Source organism: Pelophylax lessonae (genome assembly GCF_965119305.1).
Source record: "Pelophylax lessonae genome assembly, chromosome: 2".
Lineage (NCBI taxonomy): Eukaryota > Metazoa > Chordata > Amphibia > Anura > Ranidae > Pelophylax > Pelophylax lessonae.
This window is the reverse complement of record NC_138769.1, coordinates 311,854,767-311,880,391: the sequence shown is the minus strand read 5'-3', so window position 1 is coordinate 311,880,391 and position 25,625 is coordinate 311,854,767. Positions and strand designations below refer to the sequence as shown.

The 25,625-nt window shown below is 43.7% G+C and overlaps 1 protein-coding gene across 1 annotated transcript; it reads left to right on the top strand.

Annotated features, from left to right (window-relative positions):
* The first annotated feature begins 3,969 nt into the window (after positions 1-3,969).
* ABHD10 (abhydrolase domain containing 10, depalmitoylase) lies at positions 3,970-24,775 on the top strand. Its single transcript, XM_082246788.1, has 5 exons — positions 3,970-4,088; positions 13,451-13,634; positions 17,950-18,061; positions 23,008-23,145; positions 24,140-24,775. The coding sequence occupies exons 1-5, from the start codon at positions 3,989-3,991 to the stop codon at positions 24,479-24,481; spliced, it is 876 nt and encodes a 291-aa protein (XP_082102914.1). The 5' UTR covers positions 3,970-3,988; the 3' UTR covers positions 24,482-24,775.
* The last annotated feature ends 850 nt before the right edge of the window (positions 24,776-25,625 follow it).

Genomic DNA, 25,625 nt, shown 5'->3' with positions numbered 1-25,625 from the left:
GATTCTCAACAAACTAATTGTTGCGATAATTCAATTGCTACAATAAAAAGTAATGTTTAAAGTTAAACTTTAGGTAAAAAAAATAAAAATGGGTGAACAGGCAGGCTTTTTAATGCTTTTTCTCTTCTGCGTTAAAATAACCTAGCTACCTGTCCGCCTCTATACAGCGAGCATGTGCAGATCACTGAAGAAATCTGGCAATGCCGAAGCCGATGGAAATACTGCACATGTTCCTGCCCAGCCAATGAAAGCAGATGGCATTTGATACCTGGTAGCCGGCTGCTCAAAGATGTCAGCCTTGGATGTTGCATACTTGCCAACTGTCCCTTTTTTTCCTGGGACAGTTCCTGCAAATAGGAGCCTGTCCCAGGTAATTTATATTGTCCCTGGAAGCGCCTGTTAATCAGGCTGCCCATAAATGTTACGCAGAAGCAGTGCAGCTGAATGGGAGAATTATTCCAACTCTGCTACTGTGGCCTTAAGTATGAAATTCCCTTTTTAATTTCCTGTAATTCTCTCTATATTGAGTAGACTCTATAATCTGATAAGTAGGCGAGATTAATTATGGAGTGGGCGGAGCTTCAGGGAAGTGGGTGTGGTAAGTAATTGATAGCTGTGCTGTAAAGTGTCCCTGGAAATTATTTTTAAATGTTGGCAACTATGATGTTGCATTGCTGAAACCAAGGCGAGTGCAGTTTTTCTTTAATTACTTGCGCCTGTAGTCCATGGGGTACGTCCTCAGGTTTCAGTAGATTTACCAGGGTGGATGCTTGCACCCACAGGCGCCATCCCAATATGGATTCTTTCAGCTGGCATTTCCCAGTAAGGCAGAAGTGATTCGAGTGGCTAATTAGCCACTCGATCACTTCTGAGGGTGGCGGAAGGGGGTCCCACCCCCCACTCACAGCCGCTGCCGCTTGCCCGAGCTCTACATTCCCATCGCAGAGCCTGGGAGCAGTGTGGCCGGTGGCGATTGCTGCACTGAACAGAGGGAGAGGAACTGATGTCGTTCCTCTCTCTCTTTCTGTAACCTTGGAAATCGGAAGCGACGAGTATTTTGTCACTTTTGGTTCCACCTGTTTACCTGGCCACCAGTGGCCATGAAAGCAGACGGTCTGACCGATCTGTGTATGATCAGCTGCATGGGAGGCTAGAGGAGAGAGATTTGAGGTCTAATAGACTCCAGATCTCTCCATAAAGAGGACCTATAATGGGCCATGCTGTCACAAGGGTTGTTTTTCATCCCTTGCGATAGCAATAAAGTTAATCCAAAAAAAAAAAATTGAAAGCGCCCCGTCCCACCAAGCTTATGCGCAAATGTGAATGCATACTTTACTCCCGCATCCATATGTAAACAGTGATTGCACCACACATGTGAGGTATTGTCGCAAACGTCAAGAGCAATAATCCTAGCACCAGAACTCCTGTGCCACTCTAAACTGGTAACCTGTAAAGGCATTTAAAGTGTTGCCTATGGAGAACTTTAACCACTTTAGCTCCGGAAGGATTTGATCCCTTTCTGACCAGGCCCTATTTTGCAATTCTGCAATTTTTGCATTACTTTAACGGTCAATTGCGCCGTCGTGCGACGCTGTACCCAAACAAAATTTTTTTCCCCACAAATAGAGCTTTCTTTTGGTGGTATTTGATCACCTGTGCAATTTTTAATTTTTGCGCTATAAACCATAAAAGAGTGACAATGATAAAAAAAAAAAAAAAAAACATTATTTTTCACATTCTGCTATATGACATTCCCAAAAGAAAAAAAAAGTGACCACTTGCCAACCGCCGCACGACTATTTACTGAGGCAGCCAGCCCCTACTGGGCAAAGCGACGTAGGGGTACGTCGCTTGCCCACGAGCCTCTAGGGGGCGAGCGCGCGCGCCCCCGCTCGTTCACTAACATCCCCACGCGAGTGACCGGCGGCTCCGATGTCCGCTGGTCACTCGCGATCTCCCGCAGGAGAGGGAGAAAGACAGATGGCTGATGTAAACACAGCCTTCTGTACGATCCTGCTATGTAGGATCGTATGTCTCTGTGGTTACATCACAAGCCACGCCCCCCCCACAGTTAGAATCACGCCCCTAGGGATACATTTAACCCACTGTTTACCAATAAAGTTAACCCCTTCCCTGCCAGTATTATTTTTACAGTAACAGTGCATATGTATAGCACTGATTACTGTAGTAATGTCACTGGTACCCCCAAAAGTGTCAAAAATGTCAGTCAAGGGTCCGATCTGTCCACCGCAATGTCGCAGTCTTGAAAAAAAAAAATCGCAGATCGCCGCCATTACTAGTTAAGTTAGTAAACACAATAACTTTTGCGCAAACCAATCAAAATAAGCACAGCGGGAGCACGGCTCGCGCCATTGGAATCACTAGCAGTTCAGTGACGTAGGTCTACGTCGCTGGACCCAGGGGAGCCGCAGTAATATTACTGTTGGTGGTCGGCAAGTGGTTAAGCACTGTGGCTTGCTGCCATTCCACAGGCAGATGCAATTTTAAAGTGTGACATGTTAGGTATCCTTGGCGTAATATCATCCTTCACATTATACAAAAAATTGGGCTAACTCTGTCTTGTTTTTCTCTTAATTCATTAAATTTTATTTTACAAAAAAAATTGTGTTTGAAAAACAGCTGTGCAAATCCCGTGTGACATAAAAAGTTGCAACACACACCACTTTATTCTATAGGGCTGCCAATTTAAAAACATATATATATATATGTTTGGGGGTTTCTAAGTAATTTTCTAGCAAAATAAAAAGTATATTTTTACATGTAGGATCAAAGTGTCAGAATTTGCCTGGATACGAAGTGGTTAAAGCGGAGTTCCTCCCCCCCCCCCAAAAAAAAAAATTTAAAGTCAGCAGCTACAAATACTGTAGCTGCTAACTTTTAATCTTAGGACATTTTGTCGGCACCCTAGCTTATTTTTAGATCGGCTCTTGGGTGCTGCCACCGCCTTTTGTGGTAAGGGAAACCTCTTGGCTTCATGGCCAGCTCTCTACTGCACATGCACAAAGTGTGCTGCACTTTCCAACTGGCCCGGTGGCGAGTAATCAGAGTAATCTCGCTGCGTGAGATCTCCCCAAAGTAGGGGTGGGCAGAGCAGCCATCAGAAATGTTGGGGCCCCTTACAAAGCTTTAGGCCTGGACCCCCGGGTCTGACCACCAACATTCCCCAGGACCCACTCAGTGGCTGTCATACACAATCCATCCACTGAGTCTGTTAGCGCACCCACTTTGATTTTAACACTATTACAGCCCCCCAAATATTCAACAAAGAGACATCCCAATCCAGCAAAAAGACAGCCCAATCCAGCCTAGACATCTGCATAGGCAGAGACTCACTATATGGCTGCCCTGCTTTAGCAATTACTAGTTACTACAGCTTCAACAACTCAGTCTCATTGGTTGGAGCCGACCCCTCGGGATGCCCAGGCCCCCATGGGCTGTTCCCCCCTGATGGCAGCCCTGGGGATGGGTACCTGGCAAAAACAGATAACAGGTACCAGCTCAGTCCCCAAAAGGTGCCACATGTGGCACTGGAGGGGAAGGAGAAAGCAGACAAGCGGAGCTTCCCCCTTTTGGGTGGAGCTGCACTTTAAGTAACAATGTATTGACTCCTCCCCTTTTTAGGGTATGCTGGTTAAGCCCCTCCTACAAGTAGGTAATTGACGTCACCCTCATTCAAGTTATAGATACACTAGGACTGGTCCATAGCTACAGCAGTATTCCGTTTGTAGCATAGGCTCGTCATAACCTTCGTTACCAATAGCGTCACTATGGAATAACATGGCCCTCCTGCACACAACATGCAGTAGAATGAGGGCTCCTATCACGTGATTTAGCAGTTCCCAGACAGGTATCTGCTCTGACGCCTTCCTCTGTCACAGTTCAGTTCTCTGACCCTTTACACAGGGAGGTGGGCTTCCGGATACGTCACAGGGCGGGGCTGACGTAGGTGGAGTTGCCACCAGTAAACATGGCGGCACGGTCGCTGCGTTTCTCTCGCACCTGGGCGCTGGCAATGTACACGCGGGGAGGTTTACTGCTGCAACCAAACATCACCAGACACCCGCAAGGTGAGAGCGCCCCTCCCCCTGTCTGTCTGTGGTACTGCCAACCCGTTGGAAGCTGTCACATGGTAGAACAGTAGAAGCAGGGTGGTGATAGTAAGTTTATAGTAAGTGTAGGAGCTGTGAGCGCACAGGATGACGGTACATAGGGCACTGGCAGCTATTCTTACATTGTTGTCTGTTTACAATAATAATAAAAGCCTCTTCTTTTTCCAAACCTAGTTTTCTTGTCTGTTGAAGTAAGCAGGTCATTAGTTATATAGTATCTTGGTTTTTTTAGGACCCTTTCACACTAGGGTTGCTATCTCACCCTTTAACCACTTCAGCTTTGGAAGGTTTTACCCCCTTAACCACTTAAGCCCCGGAAGATTTTACCCCCATTCCGACCAGGGTTTTTTTTTGCGATTCGGCACTGCGTGACTTTAATTGACAGTTGCACGGTCGTGCGACACTGTACCTAAACGAATTTGGCGTCCTTTTTTTCCCACAAACAGAGCTTTCTTTTGGTTGTATTTGATAACCTGTGCGATTTTTTTTTTTTTTTTTTTTTGATCATGTGCTATAAACAAAAAAAGAGCGACAATTTTGCAAAAATAACAATATTTTTTTATATGAAATTCCCCGAAAAAAATGTAAAAATCAAAATTTTTTAACATTTTCGGCCAATTTGTTTAATGCTACATATGTTTGGTAAAAAGAATAGCAAAAATCGTATTTTGATTGGTTTGCGCAAAAGTTATCGCGTTTACTAACAAAGGAAAGATTTTTGTCATTTTTGTTGTTTTTTTTTAACGCGTAATGGCGGCGATCTGCGATTTTTTTTTTTTTTTTTTTTTTTTTTTTTTTTTTTTTTTTTTTTTTTTTTTACATTTTTGACACTTTTGGGGTTACCAGTGACATTTCTACAGTAATCAGTGCTATACATATGCACTGTTACTGTAAAATTACACTGGCAGTGAAGGGGTTAACTTTTTTTGAGAGGGCGGGGTTATGTTTGTCCCTAGGGGCGTGATTCTAACTGTCATTGGCTGTGGCTTGAGGTGTAGGAACAATGATTAACGGTCCTACATAGTAGAACCGTATGATCACTATTCCTACACAGGGGAGAATGACAGGCAGCTTGTTTACATCAGCCGCTTGCCTTTCTCCCTCTGCACCGAGGATCGCCGAGTGACCAGCGGACATCGGGTCTGCTGGTCACACGTGCGGGGGGGGGGGTGCTCGCTCCCTAGACCCTTACAGGCTAGCGCCATAGTACTACGTCGCTCTGCCTGTGAGGGGCTGACCGCCGCAGTAAATAGTCGTGTGGCGGTCGGCAAGCGGTTAATGACTGGGCCATTTTTTGCGTTCAGGACTGCGTTACTTTGACGAAAAATTGCGCGGTCGTGCAATGCTGCACCCAAATACGATTGATGTCCTGTTTTCCCACAAATAGAGCTTTCTTTTGGTGGTATTTGATCATCTCTGCAGTTTTTAGATTTTGCGCTATGAATAAGGCCCGCAGTGGCAGCCTACAGATGTGTCTCAGCACGTTACCTTTAACCCTTTCCTTGTCACCAATGTAAGGGACAAACACTTGCAGCTGGCCAGCTCAGTAGGGCTTGTATCAGCTGCATTCCCCACACTTCTATAAACTTGTGGCCATTTCAGAGATCATGAACTTGTATAATAAAAGGATCCCCAAGACACTTCTCACTAATGACAAGCCGTGGCTGCAGAGTGTGACTGTTCCTCCCTTCTGTGTAACCACAATTATCTCCCCTCCACAAACCTGCTGTGTCTAGTGTGCCCACCCTTTAATTCCTGCTCCCCCCCCCCCCGCCCCTGCTGTACTGGCAGAGACATTGGGCTGCGGAAGGGAGATAACTTCGGACACGCAGGGGGAGAATTTCTTCAGGATGGCGAGTAAAGAATCAGTAAATATTAGGGATGCACCGAAATGAAAATTTTGGGCCGAAACCGAAAATGGAGGATGCCCTTGGCCAAAAACCGAAAATGACTTTTTCCCCCAAATCATTTTAAAATGGATAGAAGAGGGGCATACACCCAAAAACAGGCAGCGACGTACATCTGTAGCTGCCACCCTGCCACAGTATATGTACTGTGATGGCTTGGCAAGAGATTAATTTAATTACCAATGGTATTTCTATTATGCAGCATGAGGGGGTTAATGTATTGCCACTGCTGGTCACTCATCTATTAGTGACCGACCAGTGGCAGTTAATTAACCCCTTTGTGCTGCATTAGTGCAACCAGTATCAGTGTTAATTAACACTGGTTGCACTAATGCAGCACAAAGGGGTTAATTGACTGCCACTGGTCGGTCACTAATAGATGAGTGACCAGCAGTGGCAATACATTAACCCCCTCATGCTGCATAACACTAATACCATTGGTAAGCTGCCTCAGCTAACCCCCCCCCCCCCCCACACTGCCTCAGCGTCCCCGTCGGCAGTACACCCTCCCCCCTCTGCCTCAGCGTCCCTCCCCATCCCAACGATTCAATCTCCTTACTGTAGTGTCACTCTGCTGAGTGCTCCTTCATTCAAAAGATGCGCCTCTGGCTGGCCGCCCGCCTCCCGGTGATGTCACTACTACTATGATCTGTGTATGAATGAAGTGACATACCGGGCGGGAGGGCAGGCGGGCGAGCGACCGCTAATACGGTAGCTGTAACTATGTGAGCTTCACTTCACTTCCCTGTCAGCGGGAGACGATGAGCATGAATGAACTGACCTGACACCGGGCGGGGGGAGCGGCCGCTAATAGCTATAACTATGTGAGCGCTTCGCTTCCTTGTCAGAGGAGATACCCGCCTGATAGGGAAGTGAAGCGCTCACATAGTTATAGCTATTAGCGGCCACTCCCTCCCGCCCGGTGCGTCAGTTCATTCATGCTCATGGTCCCCCGCTGGCAGGGAAGTGAAGCGCTCACATAGTTACAGCTACCGTATTAGCGGCCGCTCGCCCGCCCTCCCGCCCGGTGCGTCACTTCATTCATGAACCGATCATAGTAGTAGGGACATCATCGAGAGGCGGGCGGCAGCCAGAGGCGGGACTTTTTAAACCTGCTAATTTCTGCATTTTTAACCCATTATCGGCCGAAATGGGATAGCCCCATTTTTGGCCGATAATTTCGGTGGCCGAAATTTGGGGGCATCCCTAGTAAATATGTCTTTCAGAATTACTGGTTCTTTGCCTTTCCTGAATGAACACAAGAGCACTCAGTTCTGAGCACTCCGGTGTGCATTCATAACTGAAGATACAGTAAACATGCCATTCATGTGTACTATCTTTTTGTGAATGAACAGGAAGTGCTCTGTGCTGAGCTCTTCCTGTTCAGTAGTAAGTGTGGGGCTACTGAGAAGGAGCTTGAGGACTCTGTCTTCAATCCTTTTCTCTATCTTAAAAGTGAAATGTCAGGAGTGTGTTCTAACCTGTGATATTTCCCTTAAAACCCCCCTTCCCCCGACCAGGGCTATTGCAAAGATTTATTGACACCCTAGACGAAACCTCATTTTGCTGCCCCCAATTGTCTCTGCCCCTGACCCCACCCCCTATTGCCCTGCCCATGTATACGGTACAAGTGGCGGGGTGGATATTTTTGTGGTGTCTCTCTCATTCTTCAGCTGTGGTCCACAGGCCCGCACCTTCGTGTCTGGACCTGGCCTGAAGACAAATAGTGGCGGCACCGGATTGCTTCCTCACGCCAGCCCTGGTCTGTAGTTATATGGACAGGCTAGGGTACTAATCACACAATCCAGCCCCCCTAATTTCACACAATCCAGCAGCCCCCCCATATTATACAATTTTGCCCCCCCCCCCAAATGTATGAAGAGAAGACCGCAAGGAGGCCAGTGTCCGGATGGGGGGGGTGTACTGTGTGATTGGGGGGGGAGAGGTGGGGGAGGGGACATACATAGTTATGGTCTTACCTGGCTGGCTTTGTGAAATTCTTTCCTCAGCCCAGCCCCTGACATGCTGTCCTCTGTGCGATGGGGGAAGGGAGCCCGGTGTCCGGCGATCCGCTTCTGCCAGAACATGGAGAACCAGGAAATGTCTGGAGAGGCACAAGCTGGTTGTGATTGGAGAAATCATAAATCCCGCCTCCTCTGTCTAATTACAGCAAGCTCAACTCCAGGTCTACAAGCAGTGGTCAGCTGGAGGGGTGCAAAGCTGGATCTCAAGGAGGAGCTTAAACCGGTTAACCTCATAAGTGCCGGGCGGCATTAGAGGCACAGAGGATGAGATTTCCATGAAGGGCACCTCTGGCGCCCCCGACTGATGTGCGCCCTAGGCTGGTGCCTACCTTGCGACGGCCCTGCCCCTGACTGTATTGTTTCCTGCATGGCACAAAAAGCCCTGTTCTTGTTGGTGTGCTTTATTGCCATTCATTAGCAATGGTGCTGCAGTGCACCACAACACAAGGCAACCTATTTGTATGGTATGCTGCATTTAGAAAAGGTGCATGCAAACTTTTGTTTGCAAATTCTGTGTGTGTTGGACATCCCCTTAATTTGAATGGGCTGCCCTAACTTAACCCAAGTAAAAGCACGCTTTAGTGTGAACCGAGAACCCACGCAATATGTACATGTATACTACACACATTGTGGTAAAGTACACGTGCACGTTGGTGTGTGTTATTCAACTATATGTGTGGCAGCGCACCTGCTGCACTGCAGTAAAATGTATGCCTGCATCATTTTGTCTCCATGCACACAAAGCACTGTGGTTCGGATGTTAGCCCAATGCATAGGTGTAAAGCCAGCCTCCAGATTTTTTTTGGATAAGTTGCTTTTTTTTTATAATATAGTTTTGTGTGCCGTTGCTATTCACCTTTTTGCAAAAAATCACAAATTAATATTTTAAATATTCGCTATTTATTAACCCAATACGGTTTTATCTTTTGTAATTAGTAGAAATTGTAAGTTATGTTGTGTTTGTGTGCTAATAATATTCCTGTATTTTTTATTAAAAATATAGTTTTGATAAACATTTGCACTAATATCTCTGAACCTACAAAATCCATAGCACCACCTATGCTTTCAGAAAATGTATTGGAAAACTGTTTTAAAAAGGGGAAAAATAAAAAAAATAAAAATAATCCTGCCATCTGAGAGAGAAATGGAAAGCAGGACCAGGCAGTGAATAGGTTAATGCTATGGGCAAATTGTATAGCTCTTAGGCTGCTTTCACACGAGTGCCTCTGTTTCACGGACTATGCTTGCTCAGCGGGGGATCGCTCTGCTGATCCCTGCTGAGCGGGTGGATGTGCGCTTACTGTGCAGAGCAGAGATGGACACAGTCCTGCTTTCCTCTATGGGGAAATTGTGTGAAAATGGACCACCTGTCTGTTTTCATCTGATCATATCTGATTCGCCAGACAGATGGGGAAAAAAGGACCACCATCCGTCTGGATTTTGAGGACCGGATTGAATCGTATAGCGGCGGGTGTCAGCGGACATGTCACTGCTGACATCCATCACTCCATAAGGGTGAATGGAGGGTCCAATCAGGTACGCCTAAAAACTGACTGGCGGACCTGAACGGACAGGTCGTGTGAAAGGGGCCTTAACCACTTGCCGACTGCCTAACGCCGATCTACGTCGGCAGTCAGCCCCTCACAGGCAAAGTGACGTAGGGCTACGTCACTAGCTTGTGAGGGTCTAGGGAGCGAGCGCGCGCCCCCGGAGGCGCGCTCCCGCGTGGTCACGGACCCCCCCCCCCGTGCGTGTGACCGGTGGACCCGATGTCCACCGGTCACTCGGCGATCGGCGGGGGAGAGGGAGAAAGTCAGGCAGCTTGTGTAAACAAGCTGCCTGTCATTCTCCCCTGTGTATGAAGGATGATCATACGGTTCTACTATGTAGAACCGTTGATCACTCTTCATACATCTGAAGCCACAGCCAATCACAGTAGAAAGCACGCCCCTAGGGACACACATAGCCCCTCCCTTTCAAAAAAAGTTAACCCCTTCACTGCCAGTGTATTTTTACAGTAACAGTGCATATGTATAGCACTGATTACTGTAGGAATGTCACTGGTAACCCCAAAAGTGTCAAAAATGTCAGTCAAGGGTCCGATCTGTCCGCCGCAATGTCGCAGTACCGCAAACAAAATCGCAGATCGCCGCCATTACGCGTTAAAAAAAAAAACAACAAAAATGACAAAAATCTTTCCCTTTGTTAGTAAACGCGATAACTTTTGCGCAAACCAATCAAAATACGCTTTTTGCGATTTTTTTTTTTTTTTTTTTTTTACCAAACATAGGTAGCATAAAACAAATTGGCCGAAAATGTTAAAAAATTTTGATTTTTACATTTTTTTTGGGGGGGAATTTCATATAAAAAAAATGTGAAAAATATTGCTATTTTTGCAAAATTTACGCTCTTTTTTTTTTTTTGTTTATAGCGCGTGATCAAAAAATCGCACAGGTGATCAAATAGCACCAAAAGAAAGCTCTGTTTGTGGGAAAAAAAGGACGCCAAATTCGTTTAGATACAGCGTCGCACGACCGCGCAATTGTCCGTTAAAGTCACGCAGTGCTGAATCGCAAAATACCCCCTGGTCAGGAAGGGGGTAAAATCTTCCGGGGCTTATGTGGTTAAGTGGGGTACACACTAGTAGAAAATTTGCCAAAAATTCCCGCCCGATGTGAAATCGTCTGATTTTCGGCTAGTGTGTACACAACTTTCAGCAGCCGATGCCGACATTTTCAACGAAAAAAAACGGAGGGACAAACGCCAAAATGTTTTTCGTCCGTCCCCAGACGACCGATTTTCGTTTAATGTGTATGCAGTACGTCCGTGAAAAATCGGATACGAAAGACCGCGCATGATCTGAAGTTGCTGACAACCCGGAAGTCTAGGAACAAATGTGCCAAAAAAAAAAGAAAAATCGGACGAGAAATTTCGTGAACATTTATGCACTGTCGACTAAAAACGGTAATGAACAATGAGAAGACAGAGAAAAATCGGAGGATATTTCGTCCGATTTTCATCAAGTGTGTACGGCCCTTTAGTCTTATTCATCTGTGCACTTTAACAGTGCCATGTGATAAGGGATGGATGATATGTTAAGCAGAATGACAGTTGCTATAGAAAACTGGAACCTCAACATTTTATCCATCTTTGAAACTAAAATGAGTTATGTTGCCCCTGGCAAAACTGTGCTCCAGATTTTCTCAGCTGATGTTTGTAGCAGTTTCTTTCTTATTTGCATGGAGAATACAGTACAAACAGAGGCATAATAATCCAAACATTCCCACGACACAATAGCCGAGTATGGCAAGGCTTGACAAAACATGATGAAGCATCCGAGGCATCAGCTTAGAGAAACATTTTCCTGGATCTCGGATCATGTATGTTGAAAGGCAGAGGCCCTTGATTACAAGGATGGAGAGAAAAAAATCGAACATTAGAAAATCTGTGCAGTATTCTAGTGAAAGTGATTTATTTAAAATGACTTTAAGCTGAACTTTGAGATTAAGGCTGGCCATACACTATACAATTTTCTTATTCAATTTCCTTTAGATTTACCTTAAACTATGTAGTGCAAGGGCCTGCCTGACTGCATACAAATTGAAAGTGTTCAGGTTTGAACTTATATTATATGGTTTTGGTAAATCTAAAGGAAAGTTGAACAAGAAAATTGTATAGTGTATGGCCAGCCTAAGTCAAAAACAACCCTTGCTGTGCCACTTTTCTCTCTCCGGACTGCAAGGGTTCAATGCTTGATAGGCCTTCTAAAATACTTGCCTTATTCTCTCATGACAGCTTTACTTTTAAGTAAATCTGCCATAATCTTTGGCAATTCATTCTGAACATATGTTTAGATTCTAGAAGGGCATACGCCAGGGGCGTAACTACAGGGGTTGCAGGGGTTGCGATTGCAACCGGGCCCAATGCTCCAGGGGGCCCAGAATTGGATAGGAAGGGAGGCGGGGGCAGCATGTAGAGAAATCACTGTCCTCCTTTTTCCTCCTGTAGCTGCAGAAAGAAAATGGAGGAGATTGGATCCTCTGTATGCTACCCCGCCACTCTTCCTATCCAGTTCACTTGTGTTCTGCTGTCTCTGGGCCCCTGTGTGCTCTCCTGTTCCCCCCCCCCCCCCCACTGTGATCCCTCCCCTTTCCTGCCGGCTGCTGCAGGGGATGTGTAACAATAGAGAACCAGGAAGGGTCGGTAAATATGTAATTTACCAGCTCCTTGCTTCTCTAAATGGGCAGAGTCATAGTCAGTGACATTGTAAAAAAATAAAATAAAATGATAAAAAATAATACAATTAAAATACCAAAAAATAAAAACTACTGACACCAGTGGGTGAACTTTCAGGATCGCAAAGGTCACACTTGCAACCGGGCCCTGGCATTCCACCACCGTGGGGAGGCCCCAAGATGGCAGGAAGGGGGCCCACTGCAAAACTTGTGAAAGGGACCCGCTGTGGGACCGCAATAAAGGGCCCCGCAAGCAGAGTAAAGGGCCCCAGGATCAGTGGGAAGAGCCTGGGGCTTGAAGGGAAGGGCCCCGGCCAGGGGTCCTGGGGGCCCTTCATGGTTTCTTGCACCGGGGCCCTGAAGGTTCTAGTTACGCCTCTGGCATACGCCCATAGAGATGGTGAAGTTTTTATATCCCAACCAAGATTAATTTAAAATTGTAAACTTTATTACAAGGTTACAAAATTGAATTTTCTTTAAAAATGACAAACATTAAAAGTTTACATTTATGAATGCATAAACCTTTCCCAAAGGATTTTTTTGGTCGTTGTCCAAGCTGTCATATACACACTTCTGTTCAATGTTGATCTAAGCAGTATAGATTTTACATGTAGTTCCTCCACACACTCGACGCGTTTCATGGACAAAAGTCCACTTCATCAGAAATTAGTTGGCAGAGCACATGTGTATTCACTAAATGCATAGGAGAAAATTTTTTATATATATATATATATATATATATATATATATATATATATATATATATATATAGTAGTAACATAATCGGGTTAAAGTGCTGTCAGCAATCCAAATCAATGCACGTCCACTGTATTACCTAAATTTAATTGGACATAGGAAGATCAACCAAAACTCTTCACAGGGAGAAAGAACAGGCAGGGCCCAGGCTAAAGAAGATGAGGTGCCGGGACAACCATACAGAGATATTTTCAAGACTAATGTTTAGTGTTTTATGGTAGGCCAAGAGTTTATTTGCATGTAAATTCAGTTCTCTTTATCTGTGTCCACTAATTGTTTTGGTTGAGTTAAATGAGCTTTTATTAAGCTTTTTATTACCGTGGGAAAAAAAGGATTTAGTTGAATTAGCTGTTATTTTGGATTATGATTTTTACCTAACCGGTTTTATTCCACTAAAGCTTGCAGGTTAAAGTCATCAGCTCAGCTTCTAGTGCGACAAGATTTACCTAAATTGGCGTACCACAAACATAAAGGAAAAAGTCCTGGAGTCATTTTTTTGCCTGGTTATTTATCAGACATGAATGGACATAAAGCACTGGCACTGGAAGATTTCTGCAAATCCCTGGGTCACTCGTTCATCCGGTAACTAACATTAATGCTCACATTTTAGGACTTAAGCATTTTTCCATGCACTGATCATTCCTGCAGTTCTGTCATTTATTTGATAGCATACTCATGCACGCCACCTGCGATGGCATCCTCAATACACATTTAGGTGCAGTGGTTGCTTTCTTAAATATATTTGTTGCTTCTTTAGGGTCCATTCACAGTAACGCGACTTGTCAGGCAACTTGGTCGCCTGACAAGTCGCGGTGGGTCGCCTGCCATTGATTAGCACAGGACCCGTTCTAATAGGAGCGACACAAGTTGCTCCGACTTAGAAAAAGGGTCCTGTACTACTTTGGGGTGACCTGGAGGCGACTTGCATTGACTTCAATTATAAAGTCCGTGCAAGTCGCGCCGAGGTCGCGGTGCACAGCGTGCACCGCGACTTCACAGGTCGCCCCAGCAAGTCGTGTCGCCCCTGTCTGAATGGGCTCTTAATGAACTTTAATGAACGCAAACATTTCCCAAATAAAGATAGTAACACTGTATATAAGACCGTGGCTAACGCCATTCTTACTGGTTCAAGATAGAAGCTTGGCAGTACAGATTTCAGCAGTCAAGTGTTACGTGCCTATATTGCCTGCAGGTTCAATATTTTATCAACCAAGGTAATCCTACATAACCTATGTAACAGGAGCACAGTTTAAAATCGGGTGGTGCCCGAGACTGGGCAGGTCAGGTCATCAGGGCTTAGGCCAAAGGTGTTGCCATTTTAAGAGGTGGGTAAAATAGAAGGGAGTGGTAGGAAAGAAATTGGGAGAGAAGGGGAAGAAAGAGGAGGAAAAGAAGTGGCTATGAGAGAGAAGGGAAAGGAAGGTGAGGAAAAGAAGTGGCTATGAAAAAGAAGACAAAAAGGGGAAATTTGGGGAGAGGGCTCTATTTTAATGGGGGAGAGAAATCCAAAGTAGGAGCTAGACTTCCAGACTAGATAGTCAAAGAACCAAGATTAAAAATATCTGGAAGGTAATGCTCAATTAAGGGTGCCTAGATTTCTAGGAATATGTGTAGGGTATCATATTTTGTATTGCTAACCAGTACCATGGTTTGAGATACTCTGCTTTTGCATTGTAAAAAGAGAAGAACTAGCAGTTTCCAGGCATGGCATAGGACTGTTTGGCTATTGCGGTTATATGTTTTCAGGCAAAACTGTTGTTTGGTGCACTTTATGAGTCTTATGTTCAGAAGGGCATTATTTTGGTCTTTGGTCTTGGTTCACCTCCTATCGCCGCATTCTAATAAAAAATTGCTGGGGAGATGGATGTCTTTTTATGGAGTGCTGTTTATAAATGGCACTGCAGAATCAAGGCATGGATGGCCAGTGCGCTCGTTAAAATGTCTGTAATTAATCTGTCTTTAGACAGTTAACATAACAGAAGAAAGGTACAGCGCTGACCTGAGTGTATCTGTGCCTTGTGATGGCTAATCACAAATGTAAACCTTGCTTGTGAGAGCCCAACCATTCTGCTGCTGCCAGTCCTCTTTATTCTTCTACTGCTTGTGATCTCCTGCCTAAACCTTTGTGCAAAACTGCACCTATTTACCACGAACCAAAGAGGGAAACCCTGATCATCAAGGAAAGAGGAGGACATTGATTTTCACTAAGCAGCAAGGTGACACACGAGGCATATGGACTGATTACCAGTGTTATGGGGAAAACGCCACCGACCACCAGTGGTATGGGGCACTCGCCACTGATCACCAACATTTAAGGGGACAATCTCAACCATCGTAAGGGGGTGCTAACTGCTGACAACTGAAATCTGCAAACTGTTCTGTGCATTACATTCCTGACCCTGCACTCTGACTGCTGCATTGTATACTTTATGCAGTTTTGGGGCATTTTAAAGCGGAGTTCCACCCTCAAAAGAACTTTTTTTCCCCATCCGCTTGCTCTAAATTACCTGAAAAATAATTGGATAATTAAAAAATATTTTTTTGATTCACTTATCTTAATTTTAAAAATATACTTACTTTCCTTCCTCTTCCTCCCTCTGCGGACACGGCCGCCGCCTTCACATCCTGCTTGCATTGACTCCTGGGAGATGAGCGTCATCGATCCCAGGAGTCAATGCGCCTGCATCGGCCCTGCTCGTCACTTCAGGTGCAGGCGCGTCATTCCCTGCTAAACAGCTTCTGGGCATGCCCAGAAGCTGTGCAGGGATGACGCGCCTGCACCAGAAGTGACCAGCAGGGCCGGTGCAGGGTATTCTGGGACTCCGACGTCACCGAAGAGGACGCTCAGGCTTCAGCTGCCCACACCTGAGATGGCAGCGTGGACAAGACATTTTCAAGGTAAGTATTTCTTCTAAAAGATAAGTGAAACAGGGGACAGTTCAGAGGCTATTGTTGCTTAAATGCACTAGCCCTGACTGTCCGGGGGGTATTTTTATCTAAAAAAAAATTTTTTAAGGCTGGAACTCCGCTTTCAGGCTTCAAGAAGTGCAATGCATCAGCTGTTTTCAAAACCTTTTTTTTTTTTTAAGTTTAAAACACAGTATTTTTTTTATAATTCAATGGAAGGAAAAAAAAAGTTTAAATTATGTAAAATCGAAAACTGAAAAAATGCCTGATAATGCAGAGGTGTATACAGGCTAGTATTCAAGAGGTGTAGAAAGTACCCACTAGTTGCTGTATAGATTTTTTTTAAAACAGTGGGATCAAAAACCTTATACTTTAGGGCAGGCCTGCCAGACATGGACAGACATTCCTAGTTATGAGCATTCTTGAAAATAAGGCTGGGAGTAGTACTTATTACTACTACCTTTTTAGATGTTTGTAGTTTACCAAAGCTGCTGAACGTTGTAGAACATTCTGAGGTTGGTAACCAAATGCGCGTTCGGTCCTCTGCTAGCAACTCAGCTTCCATTTTTGAAGCATGTTTTGGCAATACTTTATAGGTTGATGCTGTAAATGGAGAGGAATAAATCAGTTTTTCCTGGTTTTGCCAGATTGTGCGAGGCCAACCTGGTTGTCTTGAACTACTAAGTCCCAATCCTGTGGTTTTGCAAACATGGGAAATGTGTTGCCGTCCACGTGAGTTTTTCTGCAGACTGTGTAATTATGCATACCCTGGGACTACTGCATTCTAATTATTCTACTTCTAATCAGTCAGAATTATCACCTCTGATCTACACCCCTGTACAGTGAGAAAAACGGTCTTGTTTTGAGGGAATACAATTGAAGAAAAAAGATTGGAAAGAGACTACATCCCTCCCCAGAGGCAGTCTGAGTGTCCTACTTGGGCTAGGTGCAAGGGATAATCAAATTATGTTAAACCAAGTTGCTTGCTGACATGGCACTGTTGTAGTGTTTCCTGAAGTGTGTTAACAGCATTTCATCCCTGGAGTTGTACATTGCTTATTCAAGTAGAAGACTTGTAGAACTAAAAAATCACTTTGATTATGAAAGGCACGTTTTGACATGCAGCAATATTTATTCATCAACTCAATTTATTTTCTGTTCAGGTTGCACAGGGGATTTCTGTGGGCTTATTCAGATTATAGCAGTAAGGACAATCAAGATTCAGCAGCTGTTTTAAAAAATAAAAGACTACTTTTGATTTTTTCCTATTAGATATTAAGGCTGGCCATAGACGGGAAGAAAAATCACGTGATTTCTCCGTAAACAGACAGTGTTAACAGGGAACCCTCCCGCGGAGCCATTGTGTTCTTCCTGCGAGGGAAGCTGTCCCCGCCGGGAGAAAATGGTGATAATTGCTTGTGACTAACAACTGCTAGCACTAATCGCATGTAAAACCTGGCAGGCTGGTTGTACCCAAGCTGGTCGATCAACTTGGGTACATTTTAGAGACCATTCAGACTAGCGCGACACGACTTTGGGGGGCGACCTGTGAAGTCGCGTGCACCGCGACTTCGGCGCGACTTGCAGAGACTTCACATAATGGAAGTCTATGCAAGTCGCTCCGAGGTCGCCCCAAAGTAGTACAGGACCCTTTTTCTAAGTCGGAGCGACTTGTGTCGCTCCTATTAGAACGGGTCCTGTGCTAATCAATGGACCGTGACCGAGCGCGACTTGTCAGGCTGACAAGTCGCGCTAATGTGAATGGACTCTCAGCCTGCCCTACATGGTTCGAATCTTGGCAGGTTCCTTCTGAACTGCCTGTTATTCGAACCATCTATGGCCAGTTTAAGGAAGTTTTTGTGAGCTTTATTGGAAGAGATTATTAAATAGACGTAGGGATCTTTTGTGTTAGCTATTTTTTTTAAGTTTTCAGAATTTACGGGACATGCTTTATTTCTTGTTCAAGCACTCATCTTGTTTTCATTTTCAGGTTTGATTACACAGGATGTGGAAGTTCAGAAGGAAACCTAAACGAGTGTACAATAGGAAAATGGAAGAAAGATGTACTTTCTATCCTTGATGAGGTGTCCGAAGGACCCCAGGTAAAGCATTCAATATTTTGCCATGTTGGGGTCTAGGTATTTCCCAGTCTGTATGATTTCTATCTTTGCTGACTAATGGGTAGATAGACTTGTTTTCGAGTATGACCGATTTTGTTCTACTACATTAGCCTAAACAAAGAAATGTACACGCCCCAGTGTACCAGTGTCTCCAAGTTCAGAAAAGATTTAGAGCCTATTCACATAGGGGCGACACGACTTGCCGGGGCGACCTGTGAAGTCGCGGTGCACATTGAAGTCAATGCAAGTCGCCTCCAGGTCGCCCCAAAGTAGTACAGGACCCTTTTTCTAAGTCGGAGCAACTTGTGTCGCTCCTATTAGAACGGGTCCTGTGCTAATCAATGGCAGGCGACCCACCGCGACTTGTCAGGCGACCAAGTCGCCTGACAAGTCGCGCTAGTGTGAATGGGGACTTATAATCAATTTATTTAAATGTTTTCCTTTTTGCACATTTAAACTGAAACTAAAATCATTTTTTTACAACGCTAATGCTTGATGTTTCATCTGTGTATGTGCTCTCCAAGTGTATCACATGGAAAATGTTCAGTAAAGTCTTTTTTTTTTTTTTTAATTACTTCAATTGATTTTACAATGCAGTGACTTCATGTAAAAAAAAAAAGACCACAATGACGACATACAGTCAGTGAAATACAAGCAAATATAACCAAAAAACACCTGTGGCCTTTACAGCGCTCTCTACATTTCAGAAGAGATCAAGGAAATGCACCCACCCGTAATACAAGATAATCTAAAAATAGGCACCACACATCTCCTCTTACAATGCAAATATGAGATGCATCCCGTATAGGCAGATAAAGAGCCGGGGCAAATGGCGACAAAACATTTCACTTCTGTACAAACTGCACAGAGGACTGAAATCACAACATGAGGAGCAGTAAAATTAAAGTTAGTGAGTGGAGACTCAACCCATCCTTCCCATACTTTTATCGAATTTAAGAAGTGCCCCTCTGTTAGCATAGAACATCTTAGAGAAGAGAAGTGCCTTGTTCACTAGAGCTTTTCAGGCTACTGTGGATGGTGCCACTATTTTCTTCCAAGTAAGGATAATAGAGCTGCGCGATTAATCGTAAAAAAATCGTGATCTTGATTTACACTCCCCCCAACACCACCCCCCACGATCTCCATCCAGCATGTTAACGATTCTCATCAGTATATACCTTGTGATGGGATGGTTAGGTAAAGGTAGCCTGGAGCAAAAGGACTGTTGGCCGCGGTGGAGCCAGCGTGAAACGCAAATGGCGCCGATACTGGAACGGACGTCAGCAGGATTCCCTGCTGACATCAGTTCCGGTATCGGCGCCATTTGCATTCCATGCTAGCTCCACTGCAGCGGACGGCTTCCCCTTCCGCTCCAGGCCACCTTTTATCTTCGCTCATCATAGCAAAGAGACGCTCATGATAATGTCACTGGGTGGGTATTGATAAGTACTGCATAATTATTTTTATTTAAATACCAGTTCAATATTTTCCAGTAGTTCATTTAAATACAGTATCTTGGCATATCTAGATAATATATACATGCATACTAAAAGTTTCTGTGAAATATATCAGATGGGTACGCCTGCTAACAAGGGACTTTTTATAATGGAAATAGTTATTCGCACCAAGGACATGTTTACCAGAATGGTCAAACTATACTGCTCTTTATTACTATTAAGTCACCGGGCCTTTTTTTTTCCAAAATCCCCTTGAATCCCAGACCAACTTTTTCATTTCTGCTATGTCCGCACATTATACATTTTAGGGTTTGCAGTCTACTGCAACATATAATACATCCTTTTTTGGGGACAGATCAGTATTTGATTATGTAGCAAACCTAGATCATAAGAGTAAATAAAGCTCTATTGGTAGCCAGCCCATCTACTAAGCTTAAGACATGTTCTAACTGAAGGGCTGAGGGGAATGGTGGTGACGGATAGAATACACTGAAGGACATCTGTTCAATGTGCTTCTGTGTGCAGGTATTCCAAAAATATATGCATAAAGTCTGGAAAGGAGCAGCGCCAGCAGGAAAATTAGCTATCTGAACATTTTAGCCAATTTAGGTGAAGTTAGGTACACTCTGTGTAAAAATGTATATTGTATTAGATGATCTCTCTCAGAAACCAACCAAGTAAAGGGGCCTCCCACACATCCTCCCAATCCTCATCATCCCTATCAGGTACTGAAGCTATCCAAATTTTTCTGCAGGTTTGCAGCATTTTGTTTTTTTCCAGGAACAGGTATTAATAAATGGTAGACAAGGGGTTTAGAAAGTTTATCATCTCTCAACATGGATTCGAAGTCAGAAGGGCAGCAGGAGATATGGACAGAGCCAAATCAAGAGTGGTTGGCAAACTGCAGTTGTAAATAGCGTAAAAATCGGGAGTTTGGCAGGGAGTAGGAGGCTTTGATTTTATCAAAGGACCGTAACGTGCCATTATGGGAAATATCACCTAGTTTCTTGATCCCATTTTCCTCATATACATAAAATTGGGAGAGGTTTGGGTTCTTTCATATAGGGGCATGAGGTGACATAGGAAAGGGTCCTCCAAACTCTAACCCATGGGTCACCTCCTAGGCCTGTACAGGTGGAGGCCACTGACCTAATTTTTCCCTACTCATATTTTCTGACTGTTTTTCACTAGTTTTGCATTTGGCTAGGGTCATTGTCACTACTGATAGCATGAGGGCATACCTGGACCCTATAGAGGTTGCACAGGAAGTCCAACTCCTCTAGGATGGCACATCAATACGTGCCATTGCCAGAAGGTTTGCTGTATCTCCCAACACAGTCTCAAAAGCATGGAGGAGATTCCAGGAGACAGGCAGTTACTCTAGAAGAGCCGAACAGGGCTGTAGAAGGTCCTTAACCCATCAACAGGATGGGTATCTGCTCCTTTGTGCAAGGAGGAACAGGATGAGCACTGCCAAAGCCCTACAAAATGACCTCCAACAGGCCACTGGTGTGAATGTCTCTGACCAAACAATCAGAAACAGACTTCATTAAGAGTGGCCTAAGGGCCCAACATACTCTAGCGGGCCCTGTGCTCACTGCCCGGCACTGTGGAGTTCAATTGGCATTTGCCATTTAATGCCAGAATTGGAAGGTCCACCACTGGCACCCTGTGCTTTTCACAGATGATAGCAGATTCACCCTGAGCACATGTGATCGACGTGAAAGGATCTGGAGAAGCCATGGAGCATGTTATGCTGCTTGTAACATCATTCAGCATTACCAGTTTGATGGTGGGTCTTTGATGGATATCCATGGAGGGACGCACAGACCTCTACAGGCTAGACAATGGGACTCTGACTGCCATTAGGTATCGGAATGAAATCCTTGGACCCATTGTCAGACCCTACACTGGTTTAGTGGGTCATTGGTTCCTCCTGGTGCACGACAATGCCTTATGTGGCAAGAGTATGCAGCCAGTTCCTGGAGGATGAAGAATTTAATACCATTGAATGGCCCCTACGCTTGCCTGACCTAAATCTAATAGTACCCTCTGGGACATTATGTTTCGGTCCATCTGACACCGCCAGGTTGCACCTCAGTCTGTTCAGGAGTTTAGTGATGCCCTGGTCCAGATCTGAGAGGAAATACTCAAGAACACCATCTGTCATCTCATTAGGAGCATGTCACGTTGTCAGGCATGCATACAAACACGTGAGGGCCATACAAACTACTGAGTACCATTTTCAGTTGCTGCAATGAAATTTCAGCAAAATGGACTAGCCTGCTGCATCGTTTTTTCACTTTGATTTTCGATGTGGCATCCTTTCCTTCCTAACACATTACCCAGTCCATATCAGTATAGATTTCCAGCATGATGTTTTTCCCTATTGAGATCTGATGTGTTTTCAAAGTGTTCCTTTAATTTTTTTGAGCAGTGTAGTTATAAGAAGTTTAATGAAACCTGTAAACGTTTACATTTTACATTTTTATACTAAGGTTCCCCATGCAGCAGTGTTCAGTACACAAAAAAATGGTTTTAAAAAGGGTTTAGAATATTTACACTTTTTCTTGTTGAGCAAAAGTCAGGTTAAGCTCAGATTTGATCTGAACTTCGGTTTAGACCAAACCTGGAAAGAAGCTGTCACTCTTGTCCACTACCACCCAATCACTCACAACCAAGGCATTTCCCAGCCCACAGAAACACGTACACAAAGCAGGAAGGTGGGTGCAGAGATGCTTGTGACATATTGGGTCAATGATGTCACAAGCCTACCCATTCCTTCTTGTACATTCAGCTATGGGGTGGAGAATGCCCTGGTCACAGTTGTTTGCACAGTAGTGTGCAGGAGTGAATGCTTCCTCCCGAGTGTGGTCTGAACCCAAATTTTGCACCAAACCAGAGTTCATCTACAGCAGGGATTTCCAAACTACGGCCCTCCAGCTGTTGCGGAACTACACGTCCCATGAGGCATTGTAAAACTCTGACATTCAAAGACATGACTAGGCATGATGGGAATTGTAGTTCCTGAACAACTGGAGGGCCATAGTTTGGAGACCCCTGATCTATAGCCACAAGTCCTCTTTCTTTTCGCATCACGTCCAGCAGTGGGCAGTCTTTGGTACTGCAGGGAGCAGTACACATGTTATGATGTCTGTATCGCTTCCTGCCATATTTTGCTTGTGAGCTCAGGCTGATATGCTGATCCTTTCAAAGGAAAGCATGGCCATGACAACTTGGGCACACAGGAATTGGGTTAAATGACGTTGCCGTCCTTCAACCTGAAATAGGAGTGGTGGTAAGATCCAAGATTGGTTAGTCACTGCAGGGAAATCACTTTTTTATTTATTTATTTTTTTTTTTTCAAGGCAAACTAGAGTTTTGCTACATTAGGTTGGAATTTTGTTTGGCTTTTGTTTTTTATGTACTTTATTTGTATTACACTATTAATTTTTTGTTTTTTTATTTAAGATATTAGTTGGGTCAAGCATGGGAGGATGGTTAATGTTGCTTGCTGCGCTGGCTCGTCCAGAAAAGATTGCAGCCCTTGTTGGTGTCGCCCCTGCTGCAGACTATTTTGTAACTGCATTTAATCAACTTCCATCAGAGGTAAATTTATCCATTTTAATGTATCAATAACTATTATTGATGATTTAAGTATATGTAGAGCTATTTTTTTTATTTTATTTTTTTTAGAGAGAGAATAGGGGACGTTTTAAAACCAATGCAGTGAATTTATCTTTTTTGCCATCTTTGTCTCCTTGTGGACTCGAGGAATTGAAAGGATATCTTTCCAAAGTGAGGGAAATCCACTCTTAGATGGTTATCATTTGAAGATTACCCCTCTATTCCACTTTTGGTGGCAACTCTAAATTTTGGATTTACCCTAGCTTTCATTCCTGGTGACATTGGTGATCAGAACTATTAGAATGGGTATATCTCCCTCATCATTCATGTGTTGCTGCCTTGCTCAGCAGATAAGTGAGCCATTGCTGGTGAGTGACATTTCAGAGTTTCTGTTTGTGACAGAGCAATGGGGCTTGCTCACCTGTACAGCAACAGAACGCCACATGAAAGTAGGTGAGAATTTTTGCTGCTCTCCATCACAATTCTGAACAGTATCTCTAATGTGCCATTGCACTTACACAAAATTTGAATTTGTTTGTTTCAATAATCATGGTGGCAGCTAAGCATCAGTTTGATTAATTTAGATAATTTATTTAAATGTTGTCTACATCTTGTGCAGTGATTTGTTATGTTTTTTTTTTTTTTTTTTTAACGCTGTTATTTTAATAATGATGTACTGCACAAAATGTTTAGACTTCTTCACGCTATGGGAGTTGTAAGTTGTCAATTTGTAGAAAGTGCATTGCAATGTATAATCTTTGATGCTGCTCTTTTTTCTACCATCAACACTCTTTCCATTTCCATTGTATTTCACATAAAACAATAAAATGTGTATCCATACCATTTCCCTCCCTAGGTAGATGGTAAACGTACCAGACTAGTTTTTAACTTGCAGGTTTTTTTTATGTATTAATGGCTTCTAAGATGTACGCATTACATTAAGTGTATTTTATCTTTTTGTTTTTCCTCTTTTCAGGAAAAGAAGGCTGTTGAAGAAACTGGGGAATGGAAATTACCTTCAAAGTATTGCGAATCTGGATTCTACAGCATACCTTATTCTTTTGTTAAAGAAGCTGAAAACCACTGCATATTAAATAGTCCTATACCTTTAACATTTCCTGTTCGACTTATCCATGGCATGAAAGATGAGGATGTGCCATGGCATGTGTCCTTGCAGATTGCTGACCGAGTTATCAGTACAGACATAGATGTCATTCTTCGTAAACATGGTCAACATCGGATGAGTGAGAAAGATGACATTAAACTTCTAGTGTATACAATTGATGATTTAATTGATAAACTTATAACACTGGGATGAAGTAAATATGCTAAAATACACTGTACCATAGGCAATAGGCTACACTTAAGTGTTCTTCCCGTCAAGCATCCCATAATATATAGATATTTGCACAGGTCAGGGCCACAAAAGGTTATGTGGGAATGGAAAGACTGTTTACTATTTCACTTCAGTATTTACAGTGTCTTTTTATACTACCGCAATTTTCCTCATTTTCTACTTGCCCTTTAGTAAATGTGAATTTTCGAATTGTACAGACTTGCTTGCAGCCACTTTAAGCACCACTGCTTATTTTGTTTATAGCAAAATATAATAATAAAATAATATATCCACAGTTTGGATAGTCCTTTTTTTTATTTTATTTTTTTTTTAATAAAAGATCTATTCTAAATGTGTTCATTCAATACAAGATATTAAATTGATGGGAGGATAACATAACAGCAGAGAATTAGACATCTGTGCATGCATACTCAAATCCATTGCTTCATAACCAAAGAGCAGACGAAGTATACAAAAAAAGGTTCCCTTTTTAACCAAAAAAAAAAAAAAAAGAATCAGTAAGGGGTTGCACAGGTTGAAAAATCTCTGCATGTATAATAAATACTTCAAACACTTCTTATATTGCTCCCTGATGTAAGTTATTAGCAGCAACTGTAAAGTAGGAGTATAAACCAAGGAGTTTGCAAGCAGTATAATATAAAAGATAAAAAACAAATATTTTCATTTTTCGATTTTGAAAAGCCAACAAAAAGATTAGCATGCAGAGATACCTGAACCCTATAGAGCTTGCACAGGCAATCCAACTCCTCCAGGATGGCACATCAATATGTGCCATTGCCAGAAGGTTTGCTTTGTCTCCAAGCATAGTCACAAGAGCATGGAGGAGATTCCAGGAGACAGGCTGGACAGGGTCATAGAAGGTCCTTAACCCATCAGTAGGACCGGGATTTGCTGCTTTTGTGCAAGGAGGAACAGGATGAGCACTGCCAGAGCCCTACAAAATGACCTTCAGCAGGACACTGGTGTGAATGTCTCTGACCAAACAAACAGAAACAGACTTAATGAGGGTGGCCTGAGGGCCAGACGTCCCCTAGTGGGCCCTGTGCTTACTGCCCGACACCATGAAGCACATTATGCTGCCTGTAACATTGTTCAATATGACCGG

Excerpts from the sequence above, each read along its gene's own strand:
- ABHD10 (XM_082246788.1), top strand. The coding sequence starts at position 3,989 with ATGGCGGCACGGTCGCTGCGTTTCTCTCGCACCTGGGCGCTGGCAATG. Across the intron at positions 18,062-23,007 it reads AGGTGTCCGAAGGACCCCAG|ATATTAGTTGGGTCAAGCAT; the intron begins GTAAAGCATTCA and ends TTTTTATTTAAG. Across the intron at positions 23,146-24,139 it reads TTAATCAACTTCCATCAGAG|GAAAAGAAGGCTGTTGAAGA; the intron begins GTAAATTTATCC and ends TCCTCTTTTCAG.